The sequence below is a fragment of the Trachypithecus francoisi genome, unplaced genomic scaffold (genome assembly GCF_009764315.1).
Source record: "Trachypithecus francoisi isolate TF-2019V2 unplaced genomic scaffold, Tfra_2.0 Lachesis_group13, whole genome shotgun sequence".
Lineage (NCBI taxonomy): Eukaryota > Metazoa > Chordata > Mammalia > Primates > Cercopithecidae > Trachypithecus > Trachypithecus francoisi.
Genome location: NW_022681458.1, coordinates 62,962,171 through 62,974,616, shown reverse-complemented (window position 1 = coordinate 62,974,616; position 12,446 = coordinate 62,962,171). Strand labels below are relative to the sequence as shown.

Below are 12,446 nucleotides of genomic sequence, written 5' to 3'. Positions count from 1 at the left end.
ACCAGAAAACCTCGCTATCTCTTTTATGTAAGTCTTTTATAAGACTTTTAGTTTTACTACTAATATATTCTATTCATAGTAGGTTCATTTCTAGCTCAGAAAATAGAAACAGGGCAAAAATAAGCATTCCCTGAATTGGAGATTCAGTCAGAACAGGACACCAGTAAATTTATGAGAGTCAAATTAGAGGTGAAATTTTCCAGAGTTTTACCACTTTAAACGGTCATTCTTCACTGAATGCTAATTGCAACTACAGTTGCCAGTGCCCAGGAGGTTTTCCTGATTCTTACAGTCATAATTCCCCCAGACAACAGCAATGTAATGGAAAGTCAGATGTTAAGAACATTCTTGGCAACTTCCCTAAGGAATTTCCAACTTTTTTTCTTTAACACTCTGCACCTCACCTGAGGATGTAATGTCAATAGTAGCCACAGGCAGATCTTCTTTACCTGGTTTAAATCTACCTTTTCCGGAATCCTTCTTTTTCATTGTAAATGATTTGAATATGGTTTGGAAATCTAGATGCCTTTTGGGAATTAAAGTTTTTTCCACTTGATTATATTTTCATCACTGAAAACAGGAAAATATTTTTTCTCTGGACACTCCACTGAGATTAAGTGCATCGCAGAAGGGAAAATAAGATCTCTAGGGTACAAATATTACCAACATTAGAGGCACTTATAAAAATTCTGGGTTTTCAGAATTTTTTTCTTTAGTCTATATTACTAGCGTTTGAAATAATTTTCAGTGGAAAGCAGAAAATAGCTTTTCTATTAAATTAAACATTTAATATATCAAATTACTCTGATGTACTCATTAACATAATTATGCCATTTTTTCTTTGAAAAGTAGCATGTACTTCCATATATTATTGTATTTCTTCCCCAAATTTTCTTTTTAGGTGTGTGAAGGTAACTGTTATTATTATTCTAATTTCTCAAATAAAGACCCTGAGACCAGAGAGACTAAGTGTTGTGCCCAAATCAGAGTGGACTCAGCACCAAATACTACACCCTTCCAATGCCATTTTCACAGCATTCTTTATGATTAGAACAAATTGCAAGACCCTGTACATACAACAAGGACTGGAATAAACATTAAATATTAAGTACTGTTGGCTTATTGAACTACTAATGTCCTCATCCTTCAAAAGCTCACATTCAGACTATCTTGGATCTAACAATTTTCTGCTACAGGTTAAATCTGTGCCTATCTTGACAGCATATTAACTAGTGAATTGGTTGAATTTATGATCTATCCATTTGTGAAATGGAATTTACATTTTCATTATTTTTAAAAGTCTTTTCTCAGCAAATCTGAAATAGACTTCAGACTCCTTGATCATTTTCTTCTTTTTTAGACTCATAATATTAGATTTAGGTATAACTAGATGATAAAACTACTAGTTAAAGTTTGTTAGGGCTGAGTGGCTGGATTGAGAGTGGTGAGTAGTTGGGGGAGAATATGAGAGATGGACCTTAAGAGGTTATGGCTAGAGGTCTAGATGAAGGTAAAAGATGTTTTTGTTTGAGACCTCATTTTCTTAGATCCATGTGCAGGGAGGGACAATGGTACATTATGGTAAGATCCACAATAAATATGAAGCTTTAATCTGTCCTGTTCCTTCATTTTAAAGATAAAAAGTCTGAAGTCCGGAAAACTTAAATGGCTAGTCCACACATAGCCTGAATGGCATCAAAGAACAAGATGTTTAACTCTAGAACCAGTGCTTTCTAAAGAGGATAGAAATGGAAACCCCTCTTCCTTTTTTTATTTCCAACTTTAATTTTAAGTTTAGGGCTAAATGTGCAGGATGGGCAGGTTTGTTGTACAGGTAAATGTGTGCTATGGTGGTTTGCTATACAGATCATCCCAACACCCAGGTATTAAGCCCAACATCCATTAGCTATTCTTCCTGATGCTCTCCCTCCTCCCACCTCCCACCCTGACAGGTACCAGTGTGTGTTGTTACCCCAACTGTGTCCATGTGGTCTCATCATTCAGTTCCTCTTTATAAGTAAGAACACATGGTATTTGGTTTTCTGTTTCTGAGTTAGTTTGCTAAGGACAATGGCCTCCAGCTCCATCTATGTCCCTGCAAAGGACATGATCTCATTCCTGTTTATGGCTGCATCACATTCCACGGTATATATGTACCACATTTTCTTTATCCAGTCTATCATGGATGGGATTTTAAGTTGATTCCATGTCTTTGCTATCATGAATAGTATTGCAATGAGCATGCTCATGCATATAACTTTATAAGAGAATGATTTACATTCCTTTGGGTATATACCCAGTAATGGGATTGATGGGTTGAATGGTATTTCTGCCTCTAGGTCTTTGAGGAAATGCCACACTGTCTTCCACAATTCCACAATGATTCAACTAATTTACACTCCTACCAGCATGGTAACAGCATTCCTTTTTTGCCACAACCTCACCAGCTTCTGCTGTTGTTTTTTCATTTTGTTTTGTTTTGTTTTGTGACAGAGTCTTGCTCTGTCACCCAGGCTGGAGTGCAGTGGTGTGATCTCAGCTCACTGCAAGCCCTGCCTGTCAGGTTCATGACATTCTCCTGCCTCAGCCTCCCAAGTAGGTGGGACTACAGGCACACACCACCCCGCCCGGCTAATTTTTTGCATTTTTAGTAGAGCTGGGGTTTCACCATGTTAGCCACGATGGTCTCAATCGCCTGACCTCATGATCTGCCTGCCTCGGCCTCCCAAAGTGCTGGGATTACAGGTGTGAGTCACCGTGCCTGGCTTTTTTTTTTTTTTTTTTTTAGATGGAGTCTCACTCTGTCACCCAGGCTGGAGTGTGGTGGCATGATCTCAGCTCACTGCAAGCCCTGCCTCCTGGGTTCACACCATTCTCCTGTCTCAGCCTCCTAAGTATCTGGGACTTCAGGTGCCTGCCACCACAGCCAGCTAATTTTTTGTATTTTTAGTAGAGATGGGGTTTCACCGTGTTAGCCAGGATGTTCTCAATCTCTTGACCTCATGATCCACCCACCTCGGCTTCCCAAAGTGCTGGGACTACAGGTGTGAGCCACCGCGCCCGGCCGCATCTACTGTTTTTTGACATTTTAATAATAGTCATTCTGACTGTTGTGAGATGGTATCTCATTGTGGTTTTGATTTACATTTCTCTATTGATCAGTGATTTTGAGCTTTTTTTTAATGTTTGTTGGCTGCATGTATGTCTTCTTTTGAGAAGTGTCTGTTCATGTCTTTTGCCTATTATTTAATGGGGTTGGTTGTGGGTTTTTTTTTTGTTTTTTTTTTTTTGCCAAATAACCAGCTAGCACCATGATGACAAGATTAAATCTACACATAACAATACTAACCTTAAATGTAAATGGAAATGCCCACTTAAAAGACACAGAATGGCAAGCGGGATAAAAAACCAAGACCCATTGGTATGCTGTCTTCAAGAGATCATCTCACATGCAAAGACTCACATAGGCTCAAAATACAGGGATGGAGGAAAATTTACCAAGCAAATAGAAAATAGAAAAATTAAGATTTGCATTCCAAGTTTCTGACCAAAGAGACTGCAAATCAACAAAGACTTAAAAAGACAAAGAAGAGCATTGCATAAAGGTAAAAAGTTTGATTCAACAAGAAGAGCTGAATATCCTAAATATATTTGTACCCAATACAGGAGAACCCAGTTCTTAGAGAACTTCAAAGAGATTTAGACCCCCATACAATAATAGTGGGAGACTTTAACACCGCAGCAGACTTTAACTGTGGACCTGATAGTTATATACAGAACTGTCCACCCCAAAACAACAGAACATACATTATTCTCATCGCCACATGACATTTACTTTAAAATTGCTCACATAATCAGAAGTAAAAGATTTCTCAGCCAATGCAAAAGAACTGAAATCATAACAGTCTCTCAGACAATAGCACAATCAAATTAGAAGTTGAGATTAAGAAATTCACTCAAAATCATACAACTAAATGAAAATTGAACAATGTGCCCCAGGATGACTCTTGGTCAAATAATGAAATTAAGGCAGAAATCAAGAAGTTCTTCTTTTTTTTTTTTTTTAAGACAGAGTCTTGCTCTGTGACCCAGGCTGGAGTGCAATGGTGCAATCTTGGCTTACTGCAACCTCTGCCTCCTGGGTTCAATAAATTCTCCTGCCTCAGCCTCCCAAGTGGCTGGAATTACAGTTGCACACCACTATGCCTGGCTAATTTTTGTATTTTTAGTAGAGACGAGGTTTCACCATGTTAGCCAAGCTGGTCTCAAACTCCTGACCTCAGGTGATTCACCCACCTTGGCCCGCCAAAGTGCTGGGATGACAGGCATGAACCACTGTGCCCAGCTTAATAAGTTCTTTGAAACTAATGAGAACCAAGATACAATGCACCAGAATCTCTGGGATGCAGCTAAAGCAGTATGAAGAGAGAAATTTACAGCACTAAAATGCCCTCATCAAAAAGCTAGAAAAATCTCAAGTTAACAACCTAACATCATAACTAAAAGAAAGACCCAAGAACAACAAACCACTTAAGCTGGCAGCAGACAAGAAATAACCAAGATCAGAGCTGAACTGAAAGAGATAGAGACACAAAAAAACTTTCAAAAAAATCAATGAATCCAAAAGGCTAGTTTTTTGAAAAAAATTAATACAATAGATAGGCCACTAGCAACACTAATAAAGAAGAAAAGAGAGAAGCATCAAATAAACACAATTTGAAATGATAAGGGGGTTATTATCACTGACCCAACAGAAATACAAGCAACCATCAGAGAATACTATAAACACCTCTATGCACATAAACTAGAAAATCTAGAAAAAATGAATAAATTCCTGGACACATGCACCCTCCCAAGACTGAACCAGGAAGAAATTGAATCCTTGAATAGATCAATAATAAGTTCTGAAATTGAGGCAGTAATAAATAGCCTGCCAACCAAAAAAAAGCCCAGGACCAGATGGATGCACAGTTGACTTCTGTCAGAGGTATAAAGAAGAGCTGGTACCATTCCTATTGAAACTGTTGCAAAAATTGAGGAGGAGTGACTCCTCCCTAACTTGCCCTTATGCCAAAACCTGGCAGAGATACAACAAAAAAGAAAACTTCAGGCCTTGATGAACATCGATGCAAAAATCTTCAACAAAATACTAGCAAACGAAATCCAGCAGCACATCAAAAAGCTTATCCACCACAATCAAGTAGGCTTCATTCCACATATGCAAATCAATAAATGTGATTCATTACATAAACAGAACTAAAGACAAAAGCCACATGATCATCTCAATAGACACACAAAAGGCCTTTGATAAAATTCAACATCCCTTCATGTTAAAAACTCTGAATAAACTAGGTATTGAAGGAACATACTTCAAAATAACAAGAGTCATATATGACAAACCCACAGCCAATATTACATTGAATGGGCAGAAGCTGGAAGCACTCCCCTTGCCCACCAGTACAAGACAAGGATGCCTATTCAACATAGTATTGGAAGTTGTGGCCAGGGCAATCAGGCAAGAGAAACAAATGAAGAACATTCAAATAGGAAGAGAGGAAGTAAAACTATCTTTGCAGATGACATGATCCTACATCTAAAGATATAGGAAAAATCTCATCATCTCAGCCCAAAAGCTTCTGAAGCTAATAAGCTACTTCAGCAAAGTCTCAGGATACAAAATCAATGTGCAAAAATTGCTAGCATTCCTATACACCAACAACAGGCAAGCCAAGGGCCAAATCACAAATGAACTCCCATTCACAACACTCACAAAAAGAATAAAATACCTAGGAATACAACTAACAAGAAAAGTGAAGGACCTCTTTTAGGGGAACTGCAAACCACTGCTTGAAGAAATCAGAGATGACACAAACAAATGGGAGAACATTCCATGCTCATGGATAGGAAGAATCAATATCGTGAAAATGGCCATACTGCCCAAAGCAATTTATAGATTCAATACTATTCCCATTAAACTACCATTGACATTCTTCACAGTGTTAGAAAAAAACTTTTTGGCCGGGCGCGGTGGCTCAAGCCTGTAATCCCAGCACCTTGGGAGGCTGAGACGGGCGGATCACGAGGTCAGGAGATCGAGACCATCCTGGCTAACACGGTGAAACCCCGTCTCTACTAAAAAATACAAAAAACTAGCCGGGTGAGGTGGCAGGCGCCTGTAGTCCCAGCTACTCGGGAGGCTGAGGCAGGAGAATGGCGTAAACCCGGGAGGCGGAGCTTGCAGTGAGCTGAGATCTGGCCACTGCACTCCAGCCTGGGTGACAGAGCGAGACTCCATCTCAAAAAAAAAAAAAAAAAAAGAAAAAAACTTTTAAAATTCATATGAAACCAAAGAAGAGCCCAAATAGCCAAGGCAATCCTAAGCAAAAGAATGATGCTGGAGGCATCACTCTACCCAACTTCAAACTATACTACAGGAAAACCCTTTTTTAGCTGAGCTACAGGATGGATTTAGGTATGCACATTTGAGCACAGGGTAGAAGGCAGGAGCTGAATTGCTGCACCTAAGAAGGCATTTCCCTCCTGTAGCCCTGGATGGAGTAGGGATGAAGGGAGAAGCGAGGTAGCCTGAGAGTTCCAAACTGAGTTGAGCTCACCCACCACTACCCACAATTTATCAGTGGACTGGGAAATGCTGGCTGGGCGTGAATTACTAGTGGGAACTGGGGAAAATATGTGGTTTCAAGCCCAGGTTAGCTTCAGCAGAAACAGTTGGCTGGTATATACAAAGGAGCTGGGGACACAAGAGATCATGAGAAAGCAAACTTCTGGAAATGGTCAGAAACTTCAAGTAAGTATTGTGTTTCTACAGTTCATGGAATTGGGGATTCATGACAAGTTTACACAACTTTTTGTGTAGCAGGAAGACCTTGAGTTGTTAGCCAAATCACACTAGTTTGTGACATAAGTAGAGCTAAACAATAGGTGTTTTAATTCCTGGTTCATTGATCTTCCACGTCATAATGGGGTTTTCCTACATACAAAAGACTTACCAATAACTAGGGATTTCTGCCTTGCAAGACAACCTAAATTCCAGAGTAAGGAGCTGTCAAACAGGGGAATAAATTCTGCATTCTAAGGGCCTTCGTCTTTGTATTAATTCTTTCTTCAGCTTCTTGGTTTTATTTACTCAATTACTTTTACCACTGTTCAAGCAGAAAACCACTGTCTATATATCAGATGCAGATCAAATCTTCTAAATCTAGAAAGCAAATATGAATTTCAGCCTAGATGTAACAAAGAAAACAGTAATATTAAAGTACTAAAAATGCAGAGCATCCTAGTCTTTGCAGTCCTCTGAATCCTCATTAAACCTCTTTGAACCTCTTTGATCTTAGTGAAGATATTTCATTTGTCTATGAGGTTATTACTCACAGGGCTGGCTCCCTCAGAGGTTCCTCAGAATGGAACACCATTTAGGGTTTAATGCTGTATCTGTTACTGTGTTGAAATTCTTTACATCTGTGTTTTGTAAATTAAGTCCAATGGGACAACAGAGCAAGTTCTGAGGGCTTGGCACCTCATCAGACATGTGGTCTTATCTCCTGGAGATAGAGTCGGCTGTCCTGTCTGCTCCTCAGCTCCACTCAGTGACTGTTGCCACCTCCTATAGCTGGAGCTGTGGCCAAGGTGAAACTTAAGAAGGGTGGGGTCAAACCCAGGTCCTTTGCACTGAGTCATGGGTGAGGCCATGTACCTGTGAGGGTCTGCACTCATCTTACACATGAAGGAGCTAGACATTAAATAATGAATAAAATTCACCATGACGGGTCAAGAAAATGCTTTTCCCTGCTTTTTGAACAAAAAGCCCCAAATTTTTATTTGCCCTGGGTCCCACAAATTATGTAGCTGGCTCTGATCTTATCTGGCCTTTATCTGGCAACCTCAAACCAATGTTACTTTTAGATTTCTAACTAAATACTCTCAACATATATAAAATAGTATGTCTGGTTTTACTAAAAGTATTATTTGGTTTCAAGAACTCTTAATACTAAGCACGGAATCAGATATTTCCAATAGTCCAACGGAGGAAAAGTCTTCTAAATTATTTTTGCCAGCAGGTATCATTAACAATAGAAATTGTGGATCTGTTTTTGTGACTTGATGATGTAATGCATGAAATGAAAAAATGATGGAGTTTTTTTTCCACTGAGGCAGCCAGGAAAAAAAATTACTTTTTTCTCCACAGTGAAAATATTATCATTCCATATTTTCTATCACATTAGGGAAAATTTTTTTAAATCTTGTTACTTCTCTCTGATGCTGTTTGTGTGTAAATAACTACTGATTTTTCCATTATCTACCTGGTATCATATTAAAGTGGCACTAGGCCAGTAACAGCAGAGGAATCAAGAAGTATAAGAAATAGTTTTTTATTTCTCTTTAATTTTGTTTTTGCTTCACATCTTAGCATCTTACCTTGAGCTTGGCCAAAAGAAGTTCATGATCATGAAGAAGTTTTTTGGTTTCATCTTGACTGCTGCCAATTTCTAGAAGATTGGGCTGTGATTCAGCCAGTTGAAGTTGTACCCATTTGCCACACTAAAAATAAAAATTAAATTAAGTGCACTTTTAGTTCCTCTTGTTCCTTCCTCTTCACCCTTCTCATTTTTAATATATCTTTTAAATTTCCAGTTATACTGTAAACACTTTTTTCTATTTTCTATTTTGTCCATTCTTTCCATAGATATGGGGTTTACTTCAATTGAAACATAGCAGATCTAATATAAATCCATGCCCTGCCTTTTATTTTTTATTCTTAGGATAAATTATTCTTTCATGGCATATGGGATTTGAGTTAAAAATTCCCAAATGAGGAAAACATACAATGGATTACGTATTACTGAATATTATAAAGTTACAGAATAATTTACACAACTGTATCCTCTCTCACTCACAAAACTGAACTCAATAAAAACAGTGAAATTCCACGTGGGCAAGTAGGATGCAAATTTTCACCACAGAAGAAAGTTCTTGTAAATGCAGTTTAGGTTGATAAGTGTCTTTACATTGGCCTTGCTGGTTTAGCTGAAAGTAATAAATATCAGATGAAGGAATTGATTTTTACCTTATTTCAAAGGTAAAATACACTGTTTTCCAACCTTAGTTGTTGAATATTCATCAAAGCATGTAGGAAAATATTAACAAAATTAGATGCCTGTGACAACTGCCATTTGAGCACAGTCAACTTGCTTTCCACACAAGATCTACACCGCTCTAAGACATAATTTGTCATTGCATTTCCTGAGGAATTGCTTTTCTAAGAAGCAACAACTCATTAAGCAAAAGGAACCACTAACAGACATGTGCATGTAGATACATGAATTACTAAAGAGAAATTAGAAAAACGTGTTTCTATTTTAGAATATATTCAGTCCCCTGAGACAGTTTGGAACGTCACTATAAATCACACACAGGCACTCCTATTCCATTAAGATGGACTTTCTACTCTGAATTGCTTGGGGTGTGTTTTGTATGGAGATGGCAATAAGGTAAGAGAGCTGAGGAGAGGGTAGTGGGGGAACATTCTTAGAAACACAATTCAGTTAAAATAAGAGTTTCCTGTGTAATTTTCCAGTGTAATTCTTTTGTGTTCAAGCTATCTCTGATTCTTCTGTAATTTATCTTCTAATATTATTCCTCATCTTGCTCCAAGAATGTTTCATATTTGAGGAAATGCAAAGTTAACTTTTTGAAAAATAGTGAGTTTGTCTCTTTTCCCTCATTGCTGAAATCTGCAGTTAACTCAAAGTACATTAATCCCGTGCAAGTGGTCTGTTCGCACCACTTCTGCGCCACGCTTCTTTTCATCTCCACTCCGGAACTCTGAAAAGATGGGAGGGTGAGGAAGTCAGCAGAGGCCTGGTTCCTGTGGGAGATAAGTCTCACAACACCAGAAAATCTGCCTTGGTAGGAACACTTTCCATTCTGTCCTTCTATAGTGAATCGTTTTGCTCAATATCAAGTGTTGTTTTCCTGGTATGAATTTTCACATTACCATAAAATTCACAGCAATTAAGTTAAAGTAAGCACGCTTGCTGTCCATGCTCTAACAAAAGGCCAGAAAAGTCATTCAATTAAGCCTAGTGGGGACCTGAAAGTAACTGGTTTGTGACCATCAGCTTGTTTGCCAGCTTTCCCTTCATTCAACACTGAATTATTTAGGTGGAATATCATCTAAAGCCCAAGCCTAGTGCTTGAAAGGTTTTTTTTTTTTTTTTTTTTTGCAGGGCATTTCCATGGAGAATAAAATCATCGATGTCTTCTTCAACCTAAAGATGTGTGGTCATCTTTGCAAATGGGCAAATGGCTTGTCATAAAACATGCAGTAATCGTAAACCCTAAGTGGCTTCTACTTCCTGCTGTTAAGAACAAATTTGACACAAACCTTTTGTACCTTTCCCTGCAGGGTCTTCATTACTGAACAAGGATTTAGTAGTGTCTTTACCATGTCAAAACCAGTGTTGCAAAGGGTACATGTCGGAGCCCTTTCCTTAGGTGTTTTCTGAGTTCCATCATGCTTAAAGCGGTGCCCTCCCCATGTCTGTCAGGACCTGCCTCCTCCCACCTCCATCACATCCACTCTCAAAAATCACAAGCATTTCACAGGTCCATTGAATTCTTTAGTCAGGCAATCATGAACTTCCAATTACCAATGCCTTGCTTTTAAAAACCAAATTGATAGTATATGCTAGAAGTTTTCTTTTCTTTTTCTTTCTTTCTTTTCTTTTTTTTTTTTTTAAATCAAGCAGGTGTAGATGCTTTCTGGCTGACTGAAAGGAAAGAGAATCTCTGGTAACTGCTGAAACTTGTAGAGGTTTCTCTTAGTAGAGAATTTAAGAAAGTAGTGAGAGTGCTTGCTGCGTTGTCTTCTCTATGCTGTGTCCTGCCGATTGTATGGGATTTTCTTTAGGGTTTTCAACACACAGCTAGAAGCCCACAGCCGCACAGAAAAAAGGAAGTTGTTAGCTTACCTTTATGACAGCTATAACGATTTTGGAGTCCCCAGCCTGCACAGCAACTGAACTGACTGTCGTCGTAGAAAGCTCCACACTAGGACTTCCTTGGCTGGACATGGTACTTTAGAACCACAGTTTATACTTTGGGCAGCCTCTGGACAGTTGTGTGTCTGCTGGTCATTTCAGAAGGCAACCACCAGGGTTACTTGGATTCATTCAGGGAAAGAGCTCAGCTCACACTGATTACTGTGCCAAAAGGAAAGAACAGGAGGTTAAAAATAGACAACCCCATTGAGTTTATCGTGAGAGAGAAAGGAGCGAAGTGAACGAGAGAGAACTGCCACGCCCCTAGTATGGTAACACTAAGTGCCTGTTATTTTTGCTGTTATCTTAAATGTGGAGGACAGCTTCAAGCTCTTTCCTTATCAGCTGATGTTTGATAACAAATGGAAAAAAAAATTACATCCTGACAACCCAAATTAGTTTTGCCACCGAAACTATGCAATTGTAACCACGGACTTTGAAACCAGTAAGTCATTGACCTGGCTATCAATCTTTTCAAGATTTTTGAAGTTTCTCTCATGCAAAGAAAACTACCAAAGTGTACTCTAAAAAAGCTTTGGTATTTGTCTTGGGGTTAAGTCACAAATTGCTTAAAAGACAGTTTTAGATTAATCTGCTTTTCTAAAACTTACTGTTCTTTGCCAAATGAAGTTTAGATGGAATAACCACATTTTCTCAGAGCCTCAGATTTCTTCGGAATTTTTAAAAAATATTTCAACCAGCATTTATAAATAGGTACCTATCATTTCAGATTTTCTTTGTGACTATTCTGCTCCATTGAAAAGGGTTTTCAAGTTCAGTTATCAATACCATAAGAAAGCAAAATACTTTGCTGTTACCTCTTAATTTCAGCAAGAAAAGTTTTTGGTGTGGTTAAAGGTTATTAAGGCATATATTTTGCTGAAATTAAAAACAAAAACAAAAAGGAAAGCACTGTACTTCAGGCTTGATTTTTATTCCCTACCCCCACCTCCTGTGCAGGAAAATTATAGCCAGCTTCAAATCAGTGCCCCACATTGGGAGATTAATCCTATTGCTAGAAACTCAGCCTGTGTCACAAGTTGTCTGTGGTATTAAACAGCAGCTGTTGGATTCCCTGTCAAAGAACAGCTGAAAATAACACTAAAGTTTAGGTCAGAAGTCAGATGCAAACATATCAGAGTTACTGACTCCAAAGCTGCTGGAAGCATTGGAAATCTCTGGGACAAAGCCAGAACAGAGAATATAGCAAAAAAACAGTTTTAATGAATCCACTTGCTCTGTAAACCTTTTAGCCCAATTTAATAGTAGGTTCAGGGTCAGAAGACTCCGTCAGCACCATTGCTTTGTTTTGCTAAGGTTCATGATCATATTCTTGATTCAAAGGGGAAGAGTACTTTTACATATACTTCAATGTTCAACAATTAT

General features: G+C 38.5%; 1 protein-coding gene across 2 annotated transcripts in view; it reads right to left on the bottom strand.

Annotated features, from left to right (window-relative positions):
* CCDC141 (coiled-coil domain containing 141) overlaps nucleotides 1-11,375 on the bottom strand; it is a 222,600-nt gene extending 211,225 nt beyond the window's left edge. The window contains exons 1-2 of one of the 2 annotated variants that reach the window (XM_033230994.1): nucleotides 10,992-11,375; nucleotides 8,437-8,559 (exon numbers count right to left, since the gene is read on the bottom strand). In XM_033230994.1, coding sequence (XP_033086885.1) covers nucleotides 8,437-8,559; nucleotides 10,992-11,093 — 225 coding nt within the window. In that variant the 5' untranslated portion in view covers nucleotides 11,094-11,375. The remainder of the gene's footprint in view (nucleotides 1-8,436; nucleotides 8,560-10,991) is intronic. The other variant, XM_033230993.1, reaches the window with a different exon arrangement.
* Between the last annotated feature and the right edge of the window lie 1,071 nt (nucleotides 11,376-12,446).